This window comes from Thermomyces lanuginosus (genome assembly GCF_041956635.1).
Source record: "Thermomyces lanuginosus strain ATCC 200065 unplaced genomic scaffold VTN49scaffold_24, whole genome shotgun sequence".
Lineage (NCBI taxonomy): Eukaryota > Fungi > Ascomycota > Eurotiomycetes > Eurotiales > Trichocomaceae > Thermomyces > Thermomyces lanuginosus.
Window position 1 is genome coordinate 309,743 of NW_027192358.1, and position 24,811 is coordinate 334,553.

Sequence of the window (24,811 nt, forward strand, 5' to 3'; positions counted from 1 at the left end):
CCTTCTGGATGCCATATACAAATAGGCCGCAGTGACCCATCTCACACTCTTCTTCATCGTAGCACTCTTTGCAGAAGGGTCAGTCCATGTATCAACAACACCGGCGATAGCAATGATACCACCATCTAACAATCACAATCCCGCCCGACAACCCCGCACTAGGATGTCACGGCATGTACCGACATCATCCAAGTCATGAGACTCCTCCAGAACAAGAAGGCTGTCATGGCGATCGATTCGATGCTGCCTCTCCCCCTTCCTCGCAGCCTCGCAGGGAAAGATTCCGGCCTGGCCTGTGCGCTTACAGCGCTTTGTGGATAAAACCCCGGTTCTGTACTTTCAGCTCGACGCTAACCTATCACATCTCGACCTGAGACCACAACCAGCCTTGTTCTCAGCTTCTCCTCCTCCACACGGGCTGCATGGCGCTGAGAAGAGACGGCCGGCTATTGGATCGAAGGCATGCTGCGTGGGACGTGTCGATGCCACTGGCAGGTTGAAGATGGGCCTGGAGTGAGCTTGTGAGCATGATCAGAGTATCGGACGATAGAAGCATGTCGTCCAATTGATACGCCACTTTCTTTGTTCAGCTGCGTCTTGGACGTTGGCCAAGGAGCGGCGCTTGTCGGTTGTAATAGCCGTTTTGAGGGCGAGTCAGGGCTATAAAAACCTCGTTCGTACCTCCTAAAAGTCTCTCTTCTCTTCTCAACAATCAACAGCAATTCGTTCAGTCAAGAAAGCACCGATCAGCGAGTTGTTTGATACAGGCAAGCTACCGTTCTGTCGATAAAAGTCTTACTACATATCATTCACCATGTCGCCCTGTGATTGCAGCTGCTGCTCCGGAGAGTGCAACTCCTGCTCCTGCGGCTCGTGCTCGGTACGTGGCCGCTGCACCTTTGTGAAGAGACGGCGGTATTGACGTTAGCATAGCATTAATCAATTTGCCTAATACCGGGCTACTTGCGTGGCAATGGTTGAGATTGATGGCTTGGGCTAAGGGTCGAGAGGATCATGGGATTATTCGCTTGGAAATTTGATATTTGAATGGAAACGACGTTTTATATCTGACATTCCATGCATTGTAAACTGACGTAAGAAAATCACAGCTCGTCTTTGTATCCCTCATCCTGCGAGCCCTTTGTAGTGTTTGTATCATCGCATGCCACCGGACTTGTCACGACCATGGAATATACGCATTTCTCGTCCTCGGTCACTTTAAGGATCTCGTTCTCCTCGGCGCACTCCAGGATCACAGTCGTCGACCGCGCCGGGCCGTTCCAGCACCGCTGGCCCGAGGAGTACACCAACGCGAGTTTCGACACCGTCTGAACCTCGCCCGCCTCGTTGACGTCGTCAACCTCAACCGTCTTGATCGTCTCGAAGCGGCCCATACTGATCGTGCCGCCACCCTTCTTAGGGATCTGCTTCGTCTGGGACAGGAAGCAGTGCTCGTACGTGTACTCGCCAGAGTCCCGCCGGACACACACGTCCTTGAGCGGTCGGAATACGCCCTGCGCGCCATACTCCTTGTTCAGGTCCTCGCGGTGCGTCTCGATGGACCGCCGCGTGCGGTCCACCTGCGCCTTCTCGGCGTTGAGCGCTTCGCGGGCCTTGGTCACTGCAGTGGACTCGCCGGCGGTATCTGTCTCGCTGCGTGAGAGAATGTTGCTGCTGACAAGAAGGCCGCGCAAGATGGTGAATTTGTCCTCGAGAACCTCCACCAATGATGGCGGCAAATATGCGAGCAATTTGAGGACTGCTCCGAAAATTAGTCAAGCGCCACTCCTCTTCACGGAAGTAAGGGTCTACCCACCGAAACTAGCCTCACCCTCGTCCTGACTTTCCCAATGCTCCCAATCAATCCCGAAGTTGGGACCGTCCTCCTGGGCAACCTCGTCCAGGTCGCGGTCCCGCTCCGCCTCCTGGGAGTAATCTCCAGCCGTGCCACGGGCCGCGTAGTCCTCCCACCGGCGCACAGCACGCTTTACGCCTTCGTCGTTGAAGTTGGGGTTGTATTCCTCCTTGAACTTGGACAAGATCTCCTCGAGCTCCTTGACGCGCGCACGACTCTCATCCCGCTGTTCACGCACAGTTGCGAGTGCTTCCCGGAGCTCATTCACCCGGTTTCTAGCAAGCCCGGCTAAGGTACCCAGCTTGCCTTTGCCCTTGCCCTGGGCAGCCTTGCGGCGCTCCTCTCGCACAATCTGCTCGAGGTCCACCTCCAGGGAGCGCACTTTGCTCTCCTGCGCTGCGGCTTCGACCTCCAGATCCGCAATGCGGTCCTCAATCTCCTTTGTCAGTCGGCCCGCCTCGGCCACCAACTCTTTCTTCTTCCTTAGCGCCGCCGTCAGCGACTTTTGTCTTTGCTCTTCTTTTTTCCGCCACTCCTTGCCAATCTCCTTGCAGCGGTTCTCGCACTTTACGCCTCCGACGCGTGCCCATTCATCGCTGCCGTCGCAGCAAATGTCGTAGTCACACACACCGTCATTGACGCGATTGAATGCGATGTACGCCGGCCGGTGGCCCTTGTTTACACAGTAGAAACCGGGCAGCGCGGGGGTGCGGTCAGCGCCTTCGCCCGCCGGGTGATCCGATGAGGTCCATGGTGACAGCCTTGACAGATGGGAGCACGCTGATGTGCCTGGCTCGTCGCTTCCGTCCGGGCAGTCGCAGTAATCGTCATTGACTGCGGAGAAAGGTATCTTAATAGACGGATTGGAGATGCAGGTGAATATCTCCGGGTCATTGTAGTACTTGGCAACTTTATCTCGTCAGCATCATTACTCATGTTCGTTCAATGCTTCCTCCAGTATATTCTATAGTTGAGGTGAAGTAATGGCTCTAACTTACACTGCGGTCCGACACCTCTGGGACGGGATGAGCGGTCACTCGACGCCGCCCACGCCGCCGTCGGGCAGGATGCTATGCCCAGTACCAAAAGCAAATCTCGTCGCGCTCTCATTCTGATATAAACACCTGGCAGCACCAACCCCGGTCACCGCGCAATTCCCAGCTGAGATCCGGACACTTGTCGGCTTTGGGGAGGTACCTCTGGTGGGTCTTGCTTAGTCAGCGCCTTATCCGGGTTCAGCTATCTAACCCAGTATCTGATCGCTATCAGATCGCAAAGTTACCTTGATCATAACTGGACGTTGCGAAGGATTTGAGGCTCTAACCATGGGAAATGACGGTGGAAGGTAGGTCAGAGCAAAGTTCTTCTCAAATAGCTTTGTCAATACTAACTCTCCATAGCATTCCCACCCGCCGGGAGCTCGTCCGCGAAGCCGCCCGCGCGCCATCTGCAACACAGATAAAAGAAGCCCAGCGCGAGCAACTTGCGCACCACTGGACGACCTGCCCGCTCTCGCACAAGCCGCTGCAACGTCCCGTGGTCTCAGACGCTGTCGGAAACCTCTACAACAAGGACGCAATTCTTAAGTTCCTCCTGCAAATCGACTCTCACGACACCGGTGGCGAGGGTGTCATCAGCTCGCGCGCGGACTGCGAGGAGATTCTGCAGGGCCGCGTTAAGAGTCTGCGGGATGTCGTCGAGCTCAAGTTTGAGCTGGACATTGATAATGTGACTCCGGGTGAGAGTAATGGTGCTGGGCCCAACGGCACCGCTCGAAAGCGCAGCGTGGGTGGCGCCACGGAGCGTGAGAAATGGATCTGCCCCGTGACGGCGAAGGAGCTGGGCCCGCAGACGAAGGCGGTTTATGTGGTGCCCTGCGGCCATGTGTTTGCCGAGGAGGCAATTCGGGAAATGAAGGCGAAGGAGTGTCTTCAAGTAAGTCGCGCACCCAAAATCATCACAAAGGAGTGAAGAGAAAGAAACTGACGAGCCTCAGTGCAACGAACCCTACACCGAAGACAATATCATCCCCATCCTCCCCGTCCGCGAGAAAGAAAAAGCGCGCCTCATCGCGCGCGTCCGGAAGCTCGCTGAGCAGGGCCTCACGCATAGTCTGAAGAAAGCGCCGAGTTCGAAAAAGCGGAAGAAGCATGAATCTTCAGCCGACAACTCCGCAACGACAAAAACCTCGACATCAGGAATCAAGAATTCCGCTACGGCGGCGCTCACTGCCAAAGTCCTCGAGGAGGAGAATCAGCGCAAGAAGCATCGGAGTGAGAATCTTGAGACGTTATTCCATAAGGACCGCGATCGACACGAGGTTAAAGCGCATAGTACAGATTTCATGACGAGAGGGTATACACTAGCAACGGGGGCGAAGAAATAATGATTCTTTTATCATTACATCGGGCTGGGATAAATGGTTATGGCGTTGGTCGCTTCATTTGTACATATATCTGGAACGATGTCATGGAATCAATTTTACAGTTCTTTATATAATACACGATTTCAAACACGGAGAGAGAAAGAGGGAGAGAGTCTCCTCAAATTAGGCCTCTCTCACGCAAGGCGTCGCCGATCAGCTTCCGCCGTCCCATCTCCTCGTCCTCATGCGCCTTGGTCCGCCGCTTGGCGTAGATCTTGACGTTCGGCAGCTCCTTGAGCGTGTCGTTCTCCTGAAGACGTACTGCAGTCTTCTTCTTCTTCGGAGCCTGGAGCATCCTCTCGACAAGCTCAACCGCATGCTGCACAGACTGGATACCCCGGATGTGGACGTCAGGGATATGATAGCCAGTTACTTGGGCAAAGCGCTTAAGGAACTATTGAATAACGTTAGCGATGCTGGGTAAACGAAGGATAAAGGACTACATACGGCGAATTTTGTGTCCATGTCTTCCAGGGAAATGTTCAGGTAGCCCTGATCCGCCGGCGCAACCGCGTGCTCTGTGAAACGAGGCGTGGGGATAAATTCCTCTTCCTGCGGTTGCTGCGTTTCGAACGGCTCCTCGATCGTGTCGGCAATCGAAGCCTCCTGAGGGTTCTCCGCTGACTGCGCTTCCTGCACTTGGGCGGAGGCTGGAGAGTTTGTCTCCGTAGGAGTCTCCTCGGAAGCTTCCTCCGGAAGAGCCTGCTGGCCAAGCTGTGCAAAGACATAGTGCAAAGTCTCCTTTGTCTTGTCGTCAGGGTAAGCAATGCGGTCTCGAAGATTCCCGCTCTCGGCGGTCGGCTTAATCGTGCAGCCCGCGATCATTTCCAAAACAGTAGGATCATGCTCGATGACCTCGCAGACGTCGGTCAGCGGCTTGTTGAGGTCATGCAGCAGGCACAGCTCGACGGCCGTCTGGTGGGCGGCGATGTGCACATGGGCACCCGTCTTGACTTTGTCGGAGGAAAGGAAACTTCAACAGAATTAGAAGCCATCGTTAATACCTGAAGTAGAAGGAATAATCATACCCATGATACTGATCCGCCGGACTTGGCGGGTAATCAGACCACCGGCCTTCATGTCCGACTCGCTCCAGGCCTTCCCACGTAGTCGCCGGCACATATTCCTTAATCGCCTCTGCAGCAGCCTGATCCTCCGCAGCCGCTGCTTCGATATCCTTGGACGACGTCTCGTGAGAAGCATCGGCAGCTTCGTCGCCCTTGAGCAGGCCGCGCTTCTTCAACGCCCGCTCGATTGCGCCCTCACCACCGTATGGATCTTTCAAACCAGGCGGGTTATCCGTGCCCCAGATCCGGCGACGGACGCGTTCCGTAAACGGCGTGTTTGTGCTGGCATGCCGGCGCGACGATGGTGCTGATTGCTGTTGCTGGAGTACAGATCGCGGAAGGATGCCGTGCCTGCAGGTAGAGCAAATGTACAGATTCCTGCACAGCGGGGTGGAGGAGCCCTCCAATGGCTGCGCAAGCCGTACTGCCGGCCGCATTGTCACTGTTGGCGGGCGTTCTCTATGCTTGACGGAGCCGATGGTCTTTGCAAACTTTCAACCGAGTTGTCCTGAAGGGGAAAGGTGCGATTGCATTTCACGTGACTTTAATACATAACATACACGTGATCTATAACGTAACTCGACACCAGGCGAAACACTGGTGAGCGGTGTGTTCTCGGCTACGTACTCGCGTGCCCCCTTCACTCACTCCCTTCGCTTCAGGGAACAAGTTACAACATTCGGAGCTGGGAAACCAGGGAGGCGTCGACGCGGCGGAGCTGATTGGCAAATGGAGTGAGCAAAGATTAGGGTCCCCCTGCAAAGGGACGTCCAAATGCAGCCACCGGCGCCCAGCCAGTGCACCGTAAAAGCCGGGGTTGGAGGTTTCGAGTGTTTGACTCGCTCGAGCAAAAGTCGCGCAGGTTGGATTTCGAGTTTTTCGACAGACTCCCCCTGTTGCTCAACCTCAGCGAAAGCCACTCATGCCACTATGGTCCAAATTGCGGTCGCCTCTGTTACCGTTTTGGCAGGGGTGCAGCAACGCCATCGGAGTCTCGGCGAACTGAGATTCTGATGGCTATCCGCTTGCACAAATTAATAATACTGCACCGGCGTACCGAGTGCTGGCCACGGAGGAACAAGTGACAAAGACTTTGTTTGCTATTTTCAACTAGCTCTTGCATACAACCACGAAACTCCATACATTGTTCAGTTGTTGAACGTGTGATCAATCAATTATCAATCTTGCTGGATTCATCGAAGGATTATTCCACAATAGTGGAAACGCCCGCTCAGGAACAGACCACCAACACCAACAATGCCCCGGCAAACGTTGAAACGGAAACTTCGATGTTCCTCTATTGCAGCCCGTCAGAACGCATAGCTTACTTGAGTCGCGAAATATGGAACTTTTCGGCTGATGACGATGAACTGTATGTGATGTGACACCACCGGGTTCCGGTTCCAAAGAAGCATGCTCACGGACATTCTTCGACATATATAGATCGTCGAACAGCGCGTCGCTTACCTCGTCGGTGCTCGACTATCGCCACGAAAATGGCCGACGATATCACATATACCACGATGGATATACGAGGTGAACTCTACCTGCCTGACCATCAAAGTTCTGTAAACTGATGGTTCATTTTCCAGCGTACCCGCTTCCGAATGACGAATCGGAGAGCAGTCGCTTGGACATGATGCACGAACTTTCTCTTGTGCTGCTGTACCGAAAACTTTACCTGGCGCCGATCAAGAAACCGCAGCGGGTGATTGACCTGGTGACCGGACCCATTGATTTTGGTAAGTTTGTTTGCTGTTTTGTCGAGGCAGGACACAGCTCCTGATACATTGTAGCGGGCTAACACAGCCCAGGTCAAGGTAAAGAATACCTAAATAGCGATTTCAGACAGCCCGAACACTGAGACCGGATCTGCTTGTTTGTTTCAGGTGATTGGGGTGACTGGAGCCCGATCCAGCCGACTCTGTCAGTCTTGCCCAAGGATTCGTAGTAAGACGGCTCCACTGACGAGACTCACAGGGTTCCTCCGAACGTGAAGTTCCTGGTTGACGACATCGAGTCAGAATGGGCATATGAAAAATGTGACCTGTTTGACTTTATCCACGGGCGAAACCTGCTCGTCTCGATCAGGGACTTTAGAAGGCTGATCAAGGAATGCTATCTGTATGCCATCGGGACCTTTCCCTGTCTTTTCCTTTTTTTTTTTTTTTTTTTTCTTGACTCGCTAACAGCAAACAGGTTCAGTCAAGCCTGGCTGCTGGGCTGAATTCCAGGACTGGGACGGCATTCCCATCTCAAAAGGCGGCAGTCTCGGAGACCCGGGGCTCGGCCGGTATTACAGGGAAGTCTACGGGGCGTTTGAAGAGGCCGGGTACGAAGTCCCCTCCCAGGCCGAAGCTGGAGAAGTGGTTTAAGGAGGCGGGCTTCATTAGTGCCCAAGTGAAGAAGTTTTCCATTCCCTAGGGCGTCTGGCCAAAGGATCCCCATCTTGTCAGTTTTCCCCTCTTTGTTCCCAAGACAGGGATGAAGTCGAAACCCGGTACACTGACTCCTTCGTACAGAAGAAAGTATGTGCTTGCTTCCAGGTGCAGGCCGAAGCGACCGGCTTCGATGGCTACGCTCTGGCATCTCTGACGCGGCATAAGCAGTGGACCAGGGAGGTCATGCTTCTTGCCAGCCCAGCCCGCGCCGATGGCCGGAAACGCAACATTCACACGGTGTTCTACTTGTAAGTACCCCCATTTTCCCCTCGTAGACCGTAGCTTTTAAACTCTCGTAATTATTTGTAAAATTAAGCACGAACGACACCCACAGCTATATCGTCTACGGCCAGCAACCTGAGAACTGAGAGAGGTGAAAAAGGATAAATTGTAGAAGACATAAGAGGTAAAAATAGTCATAGGGCGGTGTGGGTAATTGGCTGCAAGTGTGTGGCCACCAACAAAGCCCGCACAGTAACGCTTATCCACTCTGGTGCAGTTCCTGCAAGGGGGATCGTAACATCAACAATTTGTGCGATCCTTCTTTGTGGCCGATTCATGGGTCTTATTTTTTGACTCGGAATCGGCCGGGAACGGAACTGCATGAAGCCAGGGTATGGATTCCATACGGGGTCTCGACCCCGAGTTATGTTGGAGGGCTAATATATCTGTTTCAGTGTTCCAAGACGAGCTCTCTACTCATCGTAGCAATGAATCCCCATATCTATTATACAGAGCTAAAACGGACGATCTAAATTCCCCCGGGTATAAGGCTAATAGAACTACTAGATCATAGTCATGCCTCGTAATCATCGTCATCACGAACGAACAATATGGCTGTAATGCCCTGGTACACGCAGACGGCACTTCTCACAGTCCGCGCGATATCCCATGGAAAAGCTGATCTTGGTCCTGCGGGGCACAGCGTCCGACAAGGACTCGACAGCAGCCGATGACGAAGTCCGGTCGACGGTGACGGCGACTGGTGATCCCGGCTGACGCGCCGTTGGCTCGAGATCCGGCTCAGGCACGGTGAGCCACTGTCGTGTGCTGGGGTCGAGCGTGGCCGACATAGGAGAATGCGGACGCGTTGACGACGGACTGCTGCCGACAGGAAAGGGTGAAGCATCTCCATCTTCACTAATAGGGCTGGGCAGGCGTCTTCGACGCAACCAGTCGGCCTCCGGTTTCGAAGAAGCCTGAAGGAACGTGTTCCCGCTACAGCCTTCTGGCGGCCCTCCGTCCATCATCGTGTTATACTGTATGCTGTCACGTGGGAAATATCCATAGATTGGCGTGGCGGTCCGGCCACCACTGATGGAGAGAGACTTGTTGACGAGTTGATGAGGGATTGGAGATGGCTGCATATCTTGGGACGCGTCGTCTTGGTTTCCCAAGCGGTCCGGCCATGGTGAGAGGTTTTCTGAGCCGGTCATGTCGACGTCCATGGCCGTGTCAACGGTGAGGGCCGGAGGACGCCGGCTGTGAAGGGAACGTCTTGGGTGGCCGGGATGCGCGGCTTCATCATCGGAAGAGTCGTTCGGAGTTAGAGATGAAGGTAGAGTGTGAGGAGGCGGCGGATTGAAGGAGAGCAGTGGTGGGATGAGATCGGACGGTGCAGTGCTCCAGTCACTGCGATATTTCTGTAGGTTACATGTCAGCACGGTGTCTGTTCCAGGCTGAATCAAGCTCAATGTTACCAACCTTGGATTCATGCAGGACGGACACGTCCTCGCCGTCATCGTCCCTGGCGCGTTTGGTACTCAGGGCAAACATGATGGTCCCATAACTCGTTGTGATGCTTTGAGCGCCAGAGATTTGAGCGATGAGGTCACTCCAGATAAATGGGGGTCCCGCATGCGGCAAGCCAACATCAGAAGGTCACTAGGATCTTTGGTCCAGCCTGGAACAACCTGGACCAAGCAGGCTGAGCAGCTCTCCAAGACGCTGGTTGGCGACTCGGCTTGGCCAGGGGAGCTGGTCAAAGAGGCAAGCCTGAAACGGGGGGCGTAACAATCCCGGCCATGTGATTGGTTGGAGGACAAGGCGTCCTTGATTGGCCGATATCGGAGCCACATTTGACAAGGCCAGGGCGCTGTCCTGTTCCGGTGCTGATGTGCTTCCTTTGTTCCTTGCATGCATTCCAGAGTTTGATACTCCCGGTTTTGAGGTCAGCGAAGCAAGAATGTCAACGTGAAGGGTGAATCGATGAAGCTGCATGCGGTGCTGACTCATCGTTCGATATGCGTATTATACCTGCCAAATATGGACTAACTCAAGGCCCTTATCTAATCCGCCTCACCGCCTGCCCGCCTGGAGAGGGGAGGGTTCAAATCTTATTCGCTCATCTGCCCGACCCTCAGCGGGGAGCCATGGTAGAAAGTAAAAATTATGAAAATTGTTCAAGAAAAGTCGAACAAGAATTGAACAGTCAAATTCAAAGGCAAGCAGAAAGATTCCTAGACTGCAAGTGTCATCAGATACTGCATTGAAATTTGGTCTTGGGCTACAAAAATTGCAAGTGAATCCCCCAGAATTAGGGCCCAATGTGAGTCATACATAGCCCTTCACCGCGGGCCGAAAAAGTCCCAAAGCTATTAAGACTTTTGGACCTCTGCATGTTGTCATGTTGGGCGAATTTTCCTCCTAATATTCAATTTGGTCCTTAAGTTGAAAAACTGGAGTCGTCTCGGTGAACATTTTCCAGGCTGATTGAAAACATTGTTTAGAATCTTTATTTTCTAAAGTCTGATCTCATCCACCATGCCGTTGGTCAAGCCACAGCAAGAGGTCAACGAGGACACTCGGGGTAGGCATGATCTTTGACGAGTTGACCTGCGCAACCTGACCGGTTCCAGTCCTGGGCTACGACCCTCTCCTTTCCCCCCGCTTCCTTCAGAGCGAGATTCCTTCGGTATGTTCTAATGACTGCAGAGTTTGCAATGTCCAGCATCTGATCCATCGCAGCCACCCGCCGCCGTCGAGACGGTCCGGTCGGGCCGCAACCAAGCCATTGAGATCATTGAGCAGCGCGATGACCGACTGCTGGTCATCGTGGGTCCCTGCTCGATCCATGACCCGGAGACGGCGCTGGAGTACGCCCAGCGGCTCAAGGCGTTGAGTGAAAAGCTGTCCGGGGAGCTGTGCATCATCATGCGGGCGTACCTGGAGAAGCCGCGGACGACGGTCGGCTGGAAGGGCCTGATCAACGACCCGGACATTGACGAGTCCTACAACATCAACAAGGGTCTGCGTATCTCGCGCAAGCTGTATGCAGACCTGACGGGGATGGGCATGCCGATTGCCAGCGAGATGCTGGATACCATCTCGCCGCAGTACCTGGCGGACCTGATCTCCGTCGGCGCCATCGGTGCCCGCACGACCGAGTCGCAACTGCACCGTGAGCTGGCCTCGGGCTTGAGTTTCCCGATTGGCTACAAGAACGGCACGGACGGCAACCTGAACGTGGCGATCGACGCGATCGGCGCGGCGGCGCACCCGCACCACTTCTTGGGCGTGACTAAGGAAGGACTGGCCGCCATCACCAAGACGTCGGGCAACGAGCACGGTTTCGTCATCCTGCGCGGCGGCAACAAGGGCACCAACTACGACCGCGAGAGCATCAAGGCCGCGCGCGAGGCGCTGCGCGCCCGCGGCCAGCGCGAGATCCTCATGGTCGACTGCTCGCACGGCAACTCCCGCAAGGACCACCGCAACCAGCCCAAGGTCGCGGCTGAGGTTGCCGACCAGTTGCGCGAGGGCCAGGATGCCATCATCGGCGTCATGATCGAATCCAACATCCACGAGGGCAACCAGAAGGTGCCGCCGGAGGGTCCTTCTGGCCTGAAGAAGGGCGTCTCCATCACCGATGCCTGCATCAGCTGGGAGACCACGGTCGAGGTGCTGGAGAACCTGGCCGACGCGGTCCGCGCGAGACGTGCCCACAAGGCGCAGCCGAATGGCTCTTCTTAAAAACTTTTTCCACTGTGTACACTATGATGATAATGACTTCCTCCTCTAGACAAAAGTGGATTTATGGATTAAAAAGTGGAATTGAATGCAATGATCGACAAGATGAACTCGCCGCTCAATAAAATAAAGTAGTATACAGTCTATCCATATACACGGGCCACTGCCATGCCCGGGGATCACATCATCACCATACAAAAGACACCCAATCAATTTCCTCAATTAGAACAATCATCGACTCCAAGGCCACCGCAACCACCCTTTCCCAGATGACGACGAACCACCGGCAGCATCCGACGTCGTTGTTGTTCCCCCCGTCGTATTCGATGCCACAGCAGCAGAAGCAGGGGCCGCAGCAGCAGCCTCCACCGCCTTCTTGCGCGCCTCCAACTCCTGTATCACACGGGACGCCTGAGAGCGCTCTTCCGCGAACCGCTGCGCCACCACCCGCTCACTCTCTTCCCATGACTTGCCCTCAAAGAGCATCCTCTTGGCGCGGTTCCAGAATAGCTGCTGTCGGGCCTCTTCCTTGGCCAGGTTCTCCACCTCACCGCGCTTTTCTTTGAGCAGGACTTCGAGCTGTTCTGGGGTCGGAGTGCCGCGCACGTACGCCTCGCGCGCCGCCTGCAGTTCGGCGAGTTGTCTGTCGAGCCAGAGCTCACGCTGGCGACGGTTGTGTGCAGAGAGGGAGAAGACGGAGTAGATGGTTAGTGCGCCGCAGATACCTATCCTTGTTCAGCCTCGATCAGAACTCCCCCAGGAAAGAAGGGGAAAACCCTACCGGATGCACCGATCAACGTATAAACCATGGCTTTATGCGCCCGATTCGCTACCCTTCTGCCCACCTCAATCACCCGATCAAACGTCGACGTGGACTGAGCCAGACGCGCGGCGCGCGCCTGCGCGCGCAATCGCTCGACTTTTTGCCGCGGGGTTTCTGTCACGGTGTCATTGGATCCTGATGAGCTGGGGGTTGGTGAACCCTGCTGGTTGGGAAGTTTGTACGGTATTGCGGAAGGTTTGGACGTGATGTAGGGCCCTGTTGCGGTGAAGCGGGTAGCGTCTGCGGCGGAGCGGGACATTTTTTTTTAACTCTTCTCAGGAGCTCTGGAAGTGAGCTCGCGTTGTGTCGTACAGTGCGGTGCGGATGAATGGTTTTGGTGGTGTGATGTCGACGACGTCCAATGTCGGTGCTCGAATTCACCGGCGTTTGCGGATTGGCTCGGTTAGGCAAGATTGGTGACGACCATCAATTGGTATGCTCAGTCGACTTCACAAATTATTCTGTAAATAGTTCTATTCGGCAACTCGTGGAGTCGAGGCAGTTGAATCGATGTTGGATTGAATTTTTCGATCCGCGGAGGCGGAACCTGATCTCCAATCCGCCGATCGATAAAATGGCCACGGGACGCATGAAAAAACACTCGTAGAAACTTCAACGATCAAAAAGTAAGGAAAATCAATGGAGAATCACAATCCAGACCTGACTTCAGTTCTACGGACATTATCTGCACTTGCACCAGCACCGACTCCAGCATCGGCTTCACCTCCAGCGCCAGCGCCAACACCAACTCCCTCTCACGCTCCACCGAACCAAGACCAACACCCGCAGCCAACACCATCACAGTCGTCAAGAGAAAGAGAATTCAAAGACCCCCGAAGAATCACCACCTGGCCGCAGGCCCTGCAACACACAACCCGCCTCCTCGCGCAGAACCACACCCTCCAGGACCAGATCCGAGCGCTGATCCGCCGCCAGCACCAACACGAGCGATCATGGTGGAAAGGCCGCGAGGCACTGTTGGAGAAGCAGCGAGACCGTGCAGAGAAGCGACGGGCTTTGGATGAAGTCTTGTACTACTCCCTGGCCATATCCAAAGAATACTCAGGATGCTAATTGGGGGTGTTAGGCGCTCAGTCGGAGCAAGTCCATCGAGTAGCAAGATAGAACTGGTACGGCTGGCTGACTACCTTTTGTCTGCTCGGATTTATCTAAAAGTTACAGGAATCCCACGAAGAAGAACTCCATGCATACGACCTCAAAGTCCATCGCGCCGCCACCGAAATGCAGCAGTCTATGGAACGTGAGCTCCAGCGGCTAGGGATCCCGTTCTTTGGCACCAGCCCGGATCTGATCGTCCGCAGCGGCAGTGATAATAGCAGCTCGGCAAATAATAATGGTACCATTACAGAGGAGGAGTTGCTGGCGCTGAGGAGACGGATTATCGAGTTTTTGTCTGACTACTGCTCCGAATAATCTTATAACTCCTGGCGGTCGGTGATGATGAAGTCACGAAATACCTACAAGCTATATATGATGGATATACATCGAGACGGAAGCCATCTCATTACTAACTACTATGTACAGTAGTAACCGAGTCATGCTCCCTCAAAAGTAGTAATATCTGGTATCCCAAGAGAACCATCCACAAACAACACCGCCCATGCAAGAAAAAGAAAAAGAGAAATCCCGTCTAAGAATGAGAAAAAAAAAAAGAAGATCAAGAAAAATCACTCCACAAGCGTAACCTCTGATGAATTCCTCTCTGCAACCGCCGTTGCAACCGCTACTGCGGCGCCAAAGATGGCACTCTCATCTGCCAGTTCCAGCGTGATCGATCCGCCGCCTTCCTCGCCCGAGGCTGCGTTGGTCTGCGCGGTCAGCGTGTTCAGATACCGCTGGCAGTTCTCCCGGAAACCAGGGTACTTGTTGATGACGCTGCCGTCGCAAGCGATGGTGAGGTCAGGACTGCTCGTGGCTGACGAGCTGACTTCGCTGACCGTCACATCCGGCGTTCCCGACAGACCCGGCTTCGACAGATTCACACTCTTGCTGGCCGATTCCGCCTGGTTCTGGAGACACCACATGCTGTGGATCGCCGTCGCCAGGTAGCCTGCCGCGCGTTTGGACACAACCCGGGTAACAGCCTGCAGGAATCGCAGGTCATCGACAGAAGGAGGAGTAGAGAATTGGTGCTCTTTTTGTAGTAGTTCTGCAGACCGAGACAGGTTCTCGGTCTTGTCATCTTCCAGCGTAGCGAGGATGGACGTGTCGAGCGAGTAGGCCTCCTTCATCGACGGTGGTAATTCCCCGCCAAACAGCCCCGCGGTTTTAACCGCTTCGACAATGATCAACCGCACAATCTCACCCAAATACCGACCCGTAATCATGTACTCAAGTGGTTGGTAATCGGGCCGCATATGCGTAGCGTTCAGCGTCTCGTCCCAGCGCGTCCGCGGCAACACGCCGCCGCCAAACATGCTCAGCTCCGAGTTCACAATCACATGCGTGGCCTGCTCGAACCAGCTGGATGGTCGCTCGCCAAACTTTTGCGACCCAATCTCCGACACAGGGAAATGCACGGCGATGTTGGTTCCAGTGCCCAGGATCAGGGACATGCGGGTGTATGGGTTAACGTAGGCACGGGTCAACAGAGTCGCCGAGCCGTCGTTGACAATGGCTTCCAAGCGCACATTGAGCCCGCGTTTACGACATGAAGCGAGAATCAGCTCGCTCAGATCCTGACCAACTGTGCCTTCCGAGGCCCGAAACCCTTTTCCCATATGAATCACCCGCCCGCTCCGCACGGACGTCTGCTCCACCGGGAACGACCATGACAGACCCATAGCCAGCTCGATCTCGCCTCGGCCGTACTTCTCCCCCATGCTGGCCAGCGTGTCGTCGATTTTGGCAGCCATCCAGTCGAAAAACGAGGTCCCCTCCAGCGCCTTGATCTCCTCGTCAATCGTATACGACTTGGCCTTGACAATCTTCATGCCGCCTTCCCGCCCGAGCAGCTCGATCAACGCCACACGGAAATTCGATCCGCCCACGTCCAGGGCCAAAAACGTTCCTCGCTCGTTCCCCGACGGTAGGCAACTGGTGAACGACGGTAGCATGCACACAGAACTGGTCTGCAAACCATTGCGGAGCTGTTCCTGAATCCGGGCTGACATGTCCAGCATCTGGGCATCGTTCAATGGCGATTCGAATAGCCGGGCGATTTCGTTTTCAAGGTCCTTGAGGGCGCGTTGAGTTTGTTTGGCAGATGAGGCTCCAAAGGCTGCGGGATGGCCCGTGTGCCGCATCCAGCGGACCAGCACCGCCAGCAGATTACTCCAGAAACGTTGTAAACGACGAAGCATTTTTCTCACGGTCGGCGACATTGGCACAAACTCGGCGTAGAAATTTTGTTCCCGTCTCTTATTTGTTTTCGGGAAACGAACGACCTAGGTGGTTTAGGCAGTGCTACTGCTGGCGCCGCATCGGACCCTTGGGGCTGAGGCACGCTGGAGGGAAACCCTCGGAGGGGAGGGAGGGAGGGGATGGCACGGGAATGTAGGTCCTCTCGTTGTCACGGTGGAAGTCTCCTGGCGTTCGCTTCCTTGTCTCGAACTGCTTTGAGATTACGCGCATGCAAGGAATTCGGAGAGGGGGACCGTAATGGCCGAGAGAGGGAAATAAAAAAGGCCCGTCCTAGGTTCGTGGTATTGGGGACGATTGGGCCAAGGTCGCACTGGGACCGGCAGATCGGCGGCGTCTTGACGCAGTGGAGCAGAGAGGTTGAGTTTGGGGAATGACAATCAGGACTCTGGAGCGGATCTGCTCACAACCAGAATCGCGACATTGGAGACGGCGGAAGGGAGACGAGGAAGGCGAGTCCAGGAGGCCAGAATCGCTAAGTAGCATCACCATAATAATCCTACTTCGTAACGTGGGAATTAAAAATACGACTTATCGCACCCCCAACGTCCGGGTATGGTCACGGTGGTTCAATCATCTCGATGGCAGCAATCAATCATATCGACCTTGGCCTTAGGGCTGGCTTCTGCTGACTGTCAGGTACCATCGGCAACAGAGCAATTCCTCTTCTTAATCGAGATTCCACTCCTGGTATGCTGAACCCCTAATCGGGTTTAGTTGCATATTCCAACTAGGAAATCCCGGCATGTTCTGTCCTCTCTGTGGTTGATATGCTTACGTGATGGACCCCGAAAACAGCAAAAAGGCACCGTTACGAACCCAGCTCTCCACCCAGGTAGTATCTGGGTGTGGCATTTCCCTCCAGCCCATGAGCCTCCCATACATTGCTCTCAATATGATGCTCTGCAAGGATTGTTCAACGCGCTGAGCGAGACGGCGTCTCTGCTGGCATATAGTTACATTCCTGCGTCCATCGCCCTCTCCACATAACTATTTACTTGGGTCTATCCATTATCTATTCCACCATCAAACGCGCAATCCTCTCTCGCCATCGCGGAATCGATCTTCATCGGCCACGCGAATTCCGCACAATGGGGTCAAGTGTCCAACTGTCTCACTTAGGTTTCCCCCAGAGGTTGCACTCGCGTCGGTCCATCGCCAAAGACGCGATTGGAGCTTTGCCGTGCACGAACCACTCTCCCTGAAGTGAAGCCCTTTGGCCATCGAGGTCCCCGAGAGCTGGGCCTCAGCCGCTTACGCTGGCCGCGAGTCGGGGATTCGGAGCGTCGAGCTCCCAATTGGCTGGGCCCGCCATGTAACTGTAGCACTGGGCGGTCCTGCCGCTCGTACTCCGTAATCTCTACTGCCATATTGGGTTTAGCTGGGTGATCATTGCCGATCTAACCCGTTTGGGTTGGTCAACTTCTAAGTTTGGTCCGATAACAAAACAGCACCCATCTTTGCCGACGCCACAAGTCGTGGCAGCAACTGGCCAAGTACATCCATCACCGGGGCTTCTTCCTCCACGAGTTCATCGCGATTCCGATGAGAGCACGCGATCTCGGAATCGGTTCAAAGGTTCAACCGTCAACGATTGCGGGCGGGTAATTTGTAACGGTGCCATAGTTCCTCTCCAGAGACTGAAACATGGTGAAACCCATTTAATCTACCACCCACAAAGTCGGGCTGATCGTCAGGTGACATTCATTCAGGGTACATGTACTGCCGACTGAGTGAAAGTCGCTGCGGTTGATTACTTCATATGAGGACGATATAAAACGTCAAACTGAACTTTATCAGGATATGATCATGGTCGAGAAGAATGGGAGCGTCCAATAAACAATCATAATCCAGTCAAGCCGGCAAGTTCCACGTGGAGATATGTTGAGATATGATCAGATATCCATTTTATGTTGCAATTGGCTCCGTGATGCCATGCACAACTTGCAGTAGATTCGAAATGATTGACCCTGAGGTTCGAAGGAAGAAGCATCGGCTGGCGGTGACGATTAGAACACGATCTTTTTAGGCTGAAAGAAGAAACGCATCCGGAGCTACGTTCTGACTCGCAGCCTGGACGGGGGATCGGCGAGCCGAACATGTTTCCCTTCCGTTCATTCCTAGTGGTATGGTTGCTTTCGAAGCCCCGGCATTCCCCGCTTCTGTCAACTCTATACAGGGCCGATGAGGGTCTCAATGGCGGCTCGGTCTGACGGATACCGGGCCAATTGCTGCAAGACACATCTCGGCGTCAATAGTACATCATACTCAAGCTACCCTATCAAGGTGGATTTCTACCGCAGATCCAGAACCGGACCGGACGATGGCAGCCCGGCTCCAACTCTAAACCAGCCCTAAGGCCGTCCGTGGTGTCGACAGGAGAACCCAACTTTTCCAGGATACGATTGTGCTTTCATATCCGAATCGTCCATCAATGTCACGGGAGTGGCTGGGCAGAACGGGAGGAACGGATATAGTGTCTTGGAGCAGAGCCAGCTTGGGAAGGAGCAAACACTACTACTGTCGCGTACACTACCCGACAGCGTCCGGGTACCGACCAGGACGTAGCTGTAGCATTCCTTGTTCCCAAGCTGTCATTCAGTTCCGATGCAGACACCCCTTCCGCCCGTTCCGCCCGGCCAGAAGTCAAAGACAGTCGTGAATGGCCGGTTCGAGAACATGATTGCGGACGTCGATCTACAAAGTGTCAAGTGACATTTCTGAACAACAATGAATTCATGCACATCCTTGGTAACTATTATAAGAAATCATCATTCTTTGTGGACTGAACATGTGTTAGCAGCGTAGGTTGAGAGAACCATGAATGTACGAGACACTGGCCAAGCGTGCCAGATCACTATCTAGAGACCATTGTAGACGATTTCGAGCTCCGATGATTGAGACCCGAGGCCGATGCAACGATCTTCTCGTCGTCCTCCGGCATCGCGAGATTGATCATCTGTGCACTGATCGCGTTGTCAACGACCCCGGTCAAAATGTCGGCGCGCAAGCCGATGAAGTGGACTCGGCCAGCGACGGCGAGAGGGACCTGCTTGCGATTATCTGGAAAACCGACGATACCCTCGACATTCTCTTCGGTGAGAATGACCTCTGGGTTCGACACGGTCAAGGTCCTTGAAGCTCCCTTGCAGGTGCACAGGTTGTACGGTGGCGATGCCCACTGGCCATGACAAACAGCTCCCGCTCGTCGCCGACGCAGATCTCGAAGCCCTCACATTGGTACGAATAGTTCGTGAACACAAACTCTTACAGGGCGTCGTCGACGTGAATCGAGAGGTCGAAATTGAGATCGATGGCGGTCTGCGGCATGCGTCAATCTGTGTAGCGTCGTCGATGTTGATTCGCACAATGTCGTCGCCGTTACATTGTGCGGCTGGGTTTGGGTAATGACGGCTTTGGCACCACCACTCACGCTCATTGGGCGAGAGTACACAGCTTGAATCGAGTCTATCGACGTAACCTTATTCATTGTTTTCCTGAAACGTCTGGCGAAACCATTGACCATCTCCAGCCTGCTGTGCGCTCTGACCTCGCAGGAGGTATCCAGACCAAAGAAGAGAGTGGAGACATGGTATGGCGTCGGAGTTGTTGGCCTTGTAATTCATCTCTTTGTACCCTACTCTCTTTTCCTTATTCCGTTGAGAGCCCATGGCATCACTCATCGTCGAATCGTCGGTTCCATACAAAGAGGTCATGCTTCTTCGATGATTACCCTTATATGACCTGCTCCATTTTCAACGGGCAGTCGCTGTTTGATCCCTGAGGTTGGCACTCCGCTGCCAGGAGTGTACAAGTAAATGTGGGTTTATTTGATTCCATGATTTCCAATCTCTTTCCTCGGACCGACCATCTTCCTCTTCGTCTCTATGTCCTACTATCATTTATTTTATAGCCTCCACCTCTCGAACAACCTCAAATCCATCCACCGTGCAAATGGCCTAGTACGTCGTCTTGGCCTCTACTGCCCTTTGGCTCCATCAGCACAATAATCAAACCGAGATCCGTATTTCAATATCATGCCGCGGCCACATGTCTCCTCGTCACCTGGGATTTTCCGAAGTTCTAATCTTCTGACGTCATTCAAACCAGATCAGACTCAATACAATAGAAAACAAAATCCTCCGTCTTAAGGACTCTGTCGATCCGAAAATCATTGTGAGGGAAGGCGTAACCATCTCATCATAATGGACGAGGCGGCCCGACAACCTCACCACCTGCCGAATGGAGAAAAATGGCATGCGTAATGCCTTTGCAAATCGCGATGTTCACCTCCGACAGGGATCGAATGTCTGGCGTTTCAACATCGCATTGAAGATGGGTAGAATCAATCATGTTCAAGTTCAGAGGCCGGGGAACTGGTGATCAGAAGATAAAGGTAACCCAAGCATTCGCTCAAGATTCCGTCGTAGGGTCATTTGTGGTAAGTGGGCGTCGATCTACTATCTAATGTGGAAGACATCGGCCCGCCTACTGGTCCATTGTGGTGGCGCGGACACGCCATTCTCATAACAGTTGTCGGTTCAACGGAGCCCTTGAAAACAGACGCAGTTTCATCTTGCGGAGAGGGCGAAATGACATCTGAAGATCGGCAGCCCTAGCAGCTGCAAGTCATAGCAAAAGGATACTACTGCCGCAGAATCTTGGAATGTGCAGCCCTGTGTCCATCTTTTGGCTGGCCAGATTTCAGGCCAGTGATTTCCTGTCGCAGATCGTCTCAGTTTACGACAATGTTTGGCCTCCGCCTTCGACTTGACCATCTCGCAGCTGTCACGTTTCAGATGCCTGATGGATGATGTTTCAACTTGTCTTACGGCCCTGGCTTTGTTGTCGCTGGATTCCACTGTTGTGTAGTATTTAGCATTCCTTCACACCGTAACAGTTGATCAATATGAATTTCAGTGTCGCCACATTCTGCGTAAGGACGACAAACTTGAAGCTATCTACTGCATTATAGATGGAAAAATTGCAGGAAAGTAAACCTTTGATTATCTGCTTCAACCCTACAGTATCACGTGATGAGGGTTAGCTTGGAACGCGGGGTAATGTAGCTCGGCCTCGCCACCATAGGGCTGTGAGATTTCCAGCATCTTTTGCTTGTAATGGGCTTAAGCGGTGGTGGTCAAACGAATACCCCATAAAGATATTGTTATTCTACAGAGGTGGAAGATAGTTCAGAATGTTGTACAAGGCTAGGTCTAACAGAGAACTCGATATTGAAGAAAACCAAGGTAGTCCTTGCGATTAAATACAGAGTCTGCCACCAATGTGACTGTGCGAGAAATGCAGGGTGACTATCGTAACATGGAGATATGATAGATCATATCGATGACGAATACTCAGATTGGTCTGTAACAGATAAGAGATCTATAGATCTGCGGCCACCTTGAGCGCGTTCACATAGTCGCTTACTTTGAACCATCATCTCCAGGTGCTTTGCAGGTTAAAAGTGTCCATTGAAATAATGGCTGCATGACTTTTTGGAGTTGTTCGGATCGAGCAAAGTCTGTCTGAATAATCTACTTTCTTCGGTGTCTATGGATTTGACGTATGGATCTAGACTATCTCATGCGCACGTCAGCGTTGTGTCTAACTTCTCAAGTGGTCAGAAGTGTATTTAAGAGATTACTCGAATCAACAGCCATAAAATAAGGACTACCAACTACCAAACGACAGATTACGCACCCGAGAGTCTATTAATTCTCGAGCGACGTTTCCAATCACTTAGTTACCACACGACTATCCACAGCGTCCGCGGTTGAGATCCCAAACATAAATCCGAGCTGCTTACTTCAACTCCCTACTATCATCATCGTCGCATTCAATCATGGCGGACACTCCATTCACCCAGTTTCGGAGAGGGAGCCGCTAACAGGGTACGAAGACTACGCTATTTGGAAACCGATTATGAGGAATTGGCTGAAGAGACTACAACTGTGGGATATCGTATCGGGAGAATCCCCCTGACCTGCCCCTGTCATCGACTCAGCAGACATTCCCAAAGGCCTCATCGCAAAAAGTCCAACAAATACTGCAAAACAAAGAGACATTGAGGAACGTCGAGAACTCCAAGCTCAATCTAAGCAAGCATACAAAGAACGGGGCGAAGATGACGCCAAAGCTGTTCGTATTATCCTGCATCACGTATCCCCCGAGATTTACCTCTATGTTTCAATAAGCCGGGTTTGAGACATCCCACGATATATGGGAAGAACTCGAAGGGCGATACGGACCTGCGGAACTGAGAATATTCTGCAATCTTTATGCTCAACTGACGGCGACAACTAGCGACCGCTTTAGCACGATGCAGGACTAAGTCAACCAAGTAGATCTTCGGGCGAGCCGATTGAACATGATATCGCCCGGCTCAATCCCCGACAGAACACACATCGCAATTCTTTTGACGCAATTGGCGGATCCTGATGCATACTCTATGGTCATGGACTTTATTCAGAGCAGGAAAGATTTGGAGATAACGCTGATATCAGTCGGAAACAGTCTGGTAAATTTTGCTCGGATATCGGACAAGGCGAGCACAGAGCAGGGTGTCGACCCTGTGAAAAAGTCTGGGAAAAGCAGGCACTGCAATAGGAAAGGTCATTACGCTTCCGAATGCTGGGAGAAATACCCGCAATTTCGTCCCAAAAAAAACGAAGACGTCCCTGGAAGAAACAAGGAAGCAAGGCTCATCGGAACCCACGAAAGGAGTCATAGAAAACACAGACTCTCAAGACAGAGCAGAGCCCTGTCAAGGAGCGTTACCGTTTCAAAAGAGTCAAGAATTGATACTATGTACAACGAGTGTCCTCGGTGGCTAAAAATACACTGAATAATGAGTCGAGCACATGGCCATGTTTCGGCTGGCAAACGACCCCGGTCGAGAAGAAAATTAAAACTAAGGCGGGATAACTTATATACATTGCTCGACCAAGGACACCCTTTCATCACGAGCAGCCCCGTCTAAGGGCCAACATAGGTAACGTCGAGCTCTGTCGGACTAGGGCTCTTGGCCTGGGCAACAACGTTACCGTTCTGGGTGAGCGTGATCATTTCTGCTCCGGCCGCATTCAAAACTCCAGCCCCAGAGGTTTCCGCACGGAGGTCGGTGAAGTGGACACTGCCAAAGTTGGCAAGACGGACCGGCTGGCCGTTGTACAGGTACTTCTCGACGATCCACTCTGCATTCTGGCCAGCGAGGGTAGCATCCGCCTGCGGCGCGGACAGGGTTTTGGAGACGCGCTGGCCGGTGGACAGATTGTTGATGACGGCGGTGCCTTCGTTGGGGCTGGTGGCCTCGACGGACATTTCCAGCTCGTCGCCGGCGTGGATTTCAAGGCCGGTCCAGTCGTACGCGTAGTCCGGATACCACTCATACCAGGCAGTGTACTCGACGGCGCCGGAGGCATCGACAGTGAGGTCGATGCCGGTCTGCAGGATGGCTTTGGTGTAGGTGCTGCCGTCGATGCCGACCCATGCGGACGCCGAGGCGGACGACTGGGTGCTGCCGTCGTTGGGCAGGGTCGCCTTGGGGACCGTCATCCGCGCGCTGACCGCGGTGAACTTGCTGCCGGAGGGAGGCGACAAGTGCACTGCGCCGCCCCAGTTGTCGCTATAGACCGTGTGTTTGTCGTTCGAGGCAGAATCTGGTGACGCGACGATCGAGCTGTTCTCGGGGACGACCGTGTCCAGCAGCGACACCAGGACATTGGGCTTTGTCAAATGCCGCGGATTGAGCCGTTGCCCGATCCCAGACTTGCCCAGGTCCTCCACTACAGGGGCGGCGATGGCCGAGACGGCCAGGAGGGCCTGACCGAGCAAAGCAGTGATTTGCATGGCGAGAAAATGAAGAACGAGTGACGACTGGCTAAGGATCAGGAAACGAATGACGGACAGGCGCGGTGGCCTGGCATCCAACGAGTGACGAGATTATCCTAGCCATGGGCACGAACATGTTCCCCTTTTATCCGCCATTGCTCGACGCGAACTAGTGATGACAGGCCCCCCCGTCAGTCACCGGATTAGCTCGTGCCAGGGGGGAAGATCGTCAAGTTCTCTCGGCCCAGTCGCCGGAGACGTAGGTCCCTCGCCCAAAGGTACGCATTCTGAGCGCGTTGAGGAACCCGTCCCTCCGCAGGCTGGAAACAAGTCACCAATCACAATGCTGCCCTGGCCATGTGGAGGTCGTCATTTGTACCTATGCGGAAGGCTCTGCAGCGCAGAGTTCGCAGACAGAATGCCCCAACTCCTGACGAACTGCTGTTCGCGGTAAAGTGTACTCTAGGAACAACTCTCGGAAGCCCACAAATGACGACATTCGTAGGTGGATTTCTGGCACTAAGATCTCATCTGAGTGATCTCGGCATGGGTAGCCGGGTTTTTTCTTTCTCTGCCGCTGGCAGTAACACTACTGCGCCGTACTTCAATGAACAAGTCCAGCCGTTCAGTCTTCCTACACCTTCTTCAGGACATCCGGACGCAGCCATAGAATCAAAATATACACACGCCAATTCGGAAATTTCTGCAAGCCAAACTATAAAAGTCCGAAAGCGTTCAGAAAGTTGAGAAACGAGGTCTGGGGAAGAAGCGCCAAGGAACCCAAAGCCAGGTAAGCCCAGAGGTGCTAACCAACAGCGGTTAAATGTTTACGGAGTGTGCACGCATTGAGTTTAGCTACGATACGCCGTACCTTCTGGGGTCCTACAAGAAGGGCCGTCATTGGCCGAGGATAATGAGTAAGCAACCTTAGCGAATCTTGGCATCAGGGCAGCGTAACGGGTGGCAAATTGTCAGTCTACACTCCCCTTTTCAGCCGACTCCAGTGGGAAAATGAAG

At 53.5% G+C, this 24,811-nt stretch overlaps 13 protein-coding genes across 13 annotated transcripts; 5 read left to right on the forward strand and 8 right to left on the reverse strand.

Moving 5' to 3' along the window:
* Nucleotides 1–462: 462 nt before the first annotated feature.
* On the forward strand, nt 463–1,040 carry VTN49DRAFT_2039 (uncharacterized protein; the record flags this gene model as incomplete). The annotated part of the gene is made up of 3 exons (XM_069409720.1): nt 463–521; nt 692–880; nt 929–1,040. The coding sequence occupies 3 exons, from the start codon at nt 463–465 to the stop codon at nt 1,038–1,040; spliced, it is 360 nt and encodes a 119-aa protein (XP_069269796.1).
* Nucleotides 1,041–1,103: 63 nt separating this feature from the next.
* Nucleotides 1,104–2,965, reverse strand: VTN49DRAFT_2040 (uncharacterized protein; the record flags this gene model as incomplete). Its single annotated transcript, XM_069409722.1, has 3 exons — nt 1,104–1,759; nt 1,817–2,764; nt 2,854–2,965. The coding sequence occupies 3 exons, from the start codon at nt 2,963–2,965 to the stop codon at nt 1,104–1,106; spliced, it is 1,716 nt and encodes a 571-aa protein (XP_069269797.1).
* Nucleotides 2,966–3,180: 215 nt separating this feature from the next.
* Nucleotides 3,181–4,241, forward strand: VTN49DRAFT_2041 (uncharacterized protein; the record flags this gene model as incomplete). The annotated part of the gene is made up of 3 exons (XM_069409723.1): nt 3,181–3,200; nt 3,256–3,790; nt 3,852–4,241. 3 exons carry the CDS (start codon nt 3,181–3,183, stop codon nt 4,239–4,241), a joined length of 945 nt encoding a protein of 314 aa, XP_069269798.1.
* A 157-nt stretch (nt 4,242–4,398) lies between these two features.
* VTN49DRAFT_2042 (uncharacterized protein) lies at nt 4,399–5,784 on the reverse strand (the record flags this gene model as incomplete). The annotated part of the gene is made up of 3 exons (XM_069409724.1): nt 4,399–4,674; nt 4,728–5,253; nt 5,309–5,784. The coding sequence occupies 3 exons, from the start codon at nt 5,782–5,784 to the stop codon at nt 4,399–4,401; spliced, it is 1,278 nt and encodes a 425-aa protein (XP_069269799.1).
* A 928-nt stretch (nt 5,785–6,712) lies between these two features.
* VTN49DRAFT_2043 (uncharacterized protein) lies at nt 6,713–7,574 on the forward strand (the record flags this gene model as incomplete). The annotated part of the gene is made up of 7 exons (XM_069409725.1): nt 6,713–6,719; nt 6,791–6,883; nt 6,940–7,089; nt 7,162–7,167; nt 7,237–7,273; nt 7,328–7,471; nt 7,547–7,574. 7 exons carry the CDS (start codon nt 6,713–6,715, stop codon nt 7,572–7,574), a joined length of 465 nt encoding a protein of 154 aa, XP_069269800.1.
* A 1,032-nt stretch (nt 7,575–8,606) lies between these two features.
* Nucleotides 8,607–9,564, reverse strand: VTN49DRAFT_2044 (uncharacterized protein; the record flags this gene model as incomplete). The annotated part of the gene is made up of 2 exons (XM_069409726.1): nt 8,607–9,431; nt 9,493–9,564. The coding sequence occupies 2 exons, from the start codon at nt 9,562–9,564 to the stop codon at nt 8,607–8,609; spliced, it is 897 nt and encodes a 298-aa protein (XP_069269801.1).
* A 987-nt stretch (nt 9,565–10,551) lies between these two features.
* On the forward strand, nt 10,552–11,760 carry VTN49DRAFT_2045 (uncharacterized protein; the record flags this gene model as incomplete). Its single annotated transcript, XM_069409727.1, has 3 exons — nt 10,552–10,597; nt 10,647–10,702; nt 10,756–11,760. 3 exons carry the CDS (start codon nt 10,552–10,554, stop codon nt 11,758–11,760), a joined length of 1,107 nt encoding a protein of 368 aa, XP_069269802.1.
* Nucleotides 11,761–11,988: 228 nt separating this feature from the next.
* VTN49DRAFT_2046 (uncharacterized protein) lies at nt 11,989–12,839 on the reverse strand (the record flags this gene model as incomplete). The annotated part of the gene is made up of 2 exons (XM_069409728.1): nt 11,989–12,482; nt 12,539–12,839. 2 exons carry the CDS (start codon nt 12,837–12,839, stop codon nt 11,989–11,991), a joined length of 795 nt encoding a protein of 264 aa, XP_069269803.1.
* Nucleotides 12,840–13,219: 380 nt separating this feature from the next.
* VTN49DRAFT_2047 (uncharacterized protein) lies at nt 13,220–14,014 on the forward strand (the record flags this gene model as incomplete). Its single annotated transcript, XM_069409729.1, has 3 exons — nt 13,220–13,611; nt 13,668–13,710; nt 13,763–14,014. 3 exons carry the CDS (start codon nt 13,220–13,222, stop codon nt 14,012–14,014), a joined length of 687 nt encoding a protein of 228 aa, XP_069269804.1.
* Nucleotides 14,015–14,268: 254 nt separating this feature from the next.
* Nucleotides 14,269–15,924, reverse strand: VTN49DRAFT_2048 (uncharacterized protein; the record flags this gene model as incomplete). The annotated part of the gene is made up of 1 exon (XM_069409730.1): nt 14,269–15,924. The coding sequence occupies one exon, from the start codon at nt 15,922–15,924 to the stop codon at nt 14,269–14,271; it is 1,656 nt and encodes a 551-aa protein (XP_069269805.1).
* Nucleotides 15,925–17,079: 1,155 nt separating this feature from the next.
* VTN49DRAFT_2049 (uncharacterized protein) lies at nt 17,080–17,331 on the reverse strand (the record flags this gene model as incomplete). Its single annotated transcript, XM_069409731.1, has 1 exon — nt 17,080–17,331. One exon carries the CDS (start codon nt 17,329–17,331, stop codon nt 17,080–17,082), a length of 252 nt encoding a protein of 83 aa, XP_069269806.1.
* Nucleotides 17,332–18,315: 984 nt separating this feature from the next.
* Nucleotides 18,316–19,451, reverse strand: VTN49DRAFT_2050 (uncharacterized protein; the record flags this gene model as incomplete). The annotated part of the gene is made up of 3 exons (XM_069409733.1): nt 18,316–18,552; nt 18,831–19,142; nt 19,227–19,451. 3 exons carry the CDS (start codon nt 19,449–19,451, stop codon nt 18,316–18,318), a joined length of 774 nt encoding a protein of 257 aa, XP_069269807.1.
* Nucleotides 19,452–22,939: 3,488 nt separating this feature from the next.
* On the reverse strand, nt 22,940–23,812 carry VTN49DRAFT_2051 (uncharacterized protein; the record flags this gene model as incomplete). The annotated part of the gene is made up of 1 exon (XM_069409734.1): nt 22,940–23,812. The coding sequence occupies one exon, from the start codon at nt 23,810–23,812 to the stop codon at nt 22,940–22,942; it is 873 nt and encodes a 290-aa protein (XP_069269808.1).
* Between the last annotated feature and the right edge of the window lie 999 nt (nt 23,813–24,811).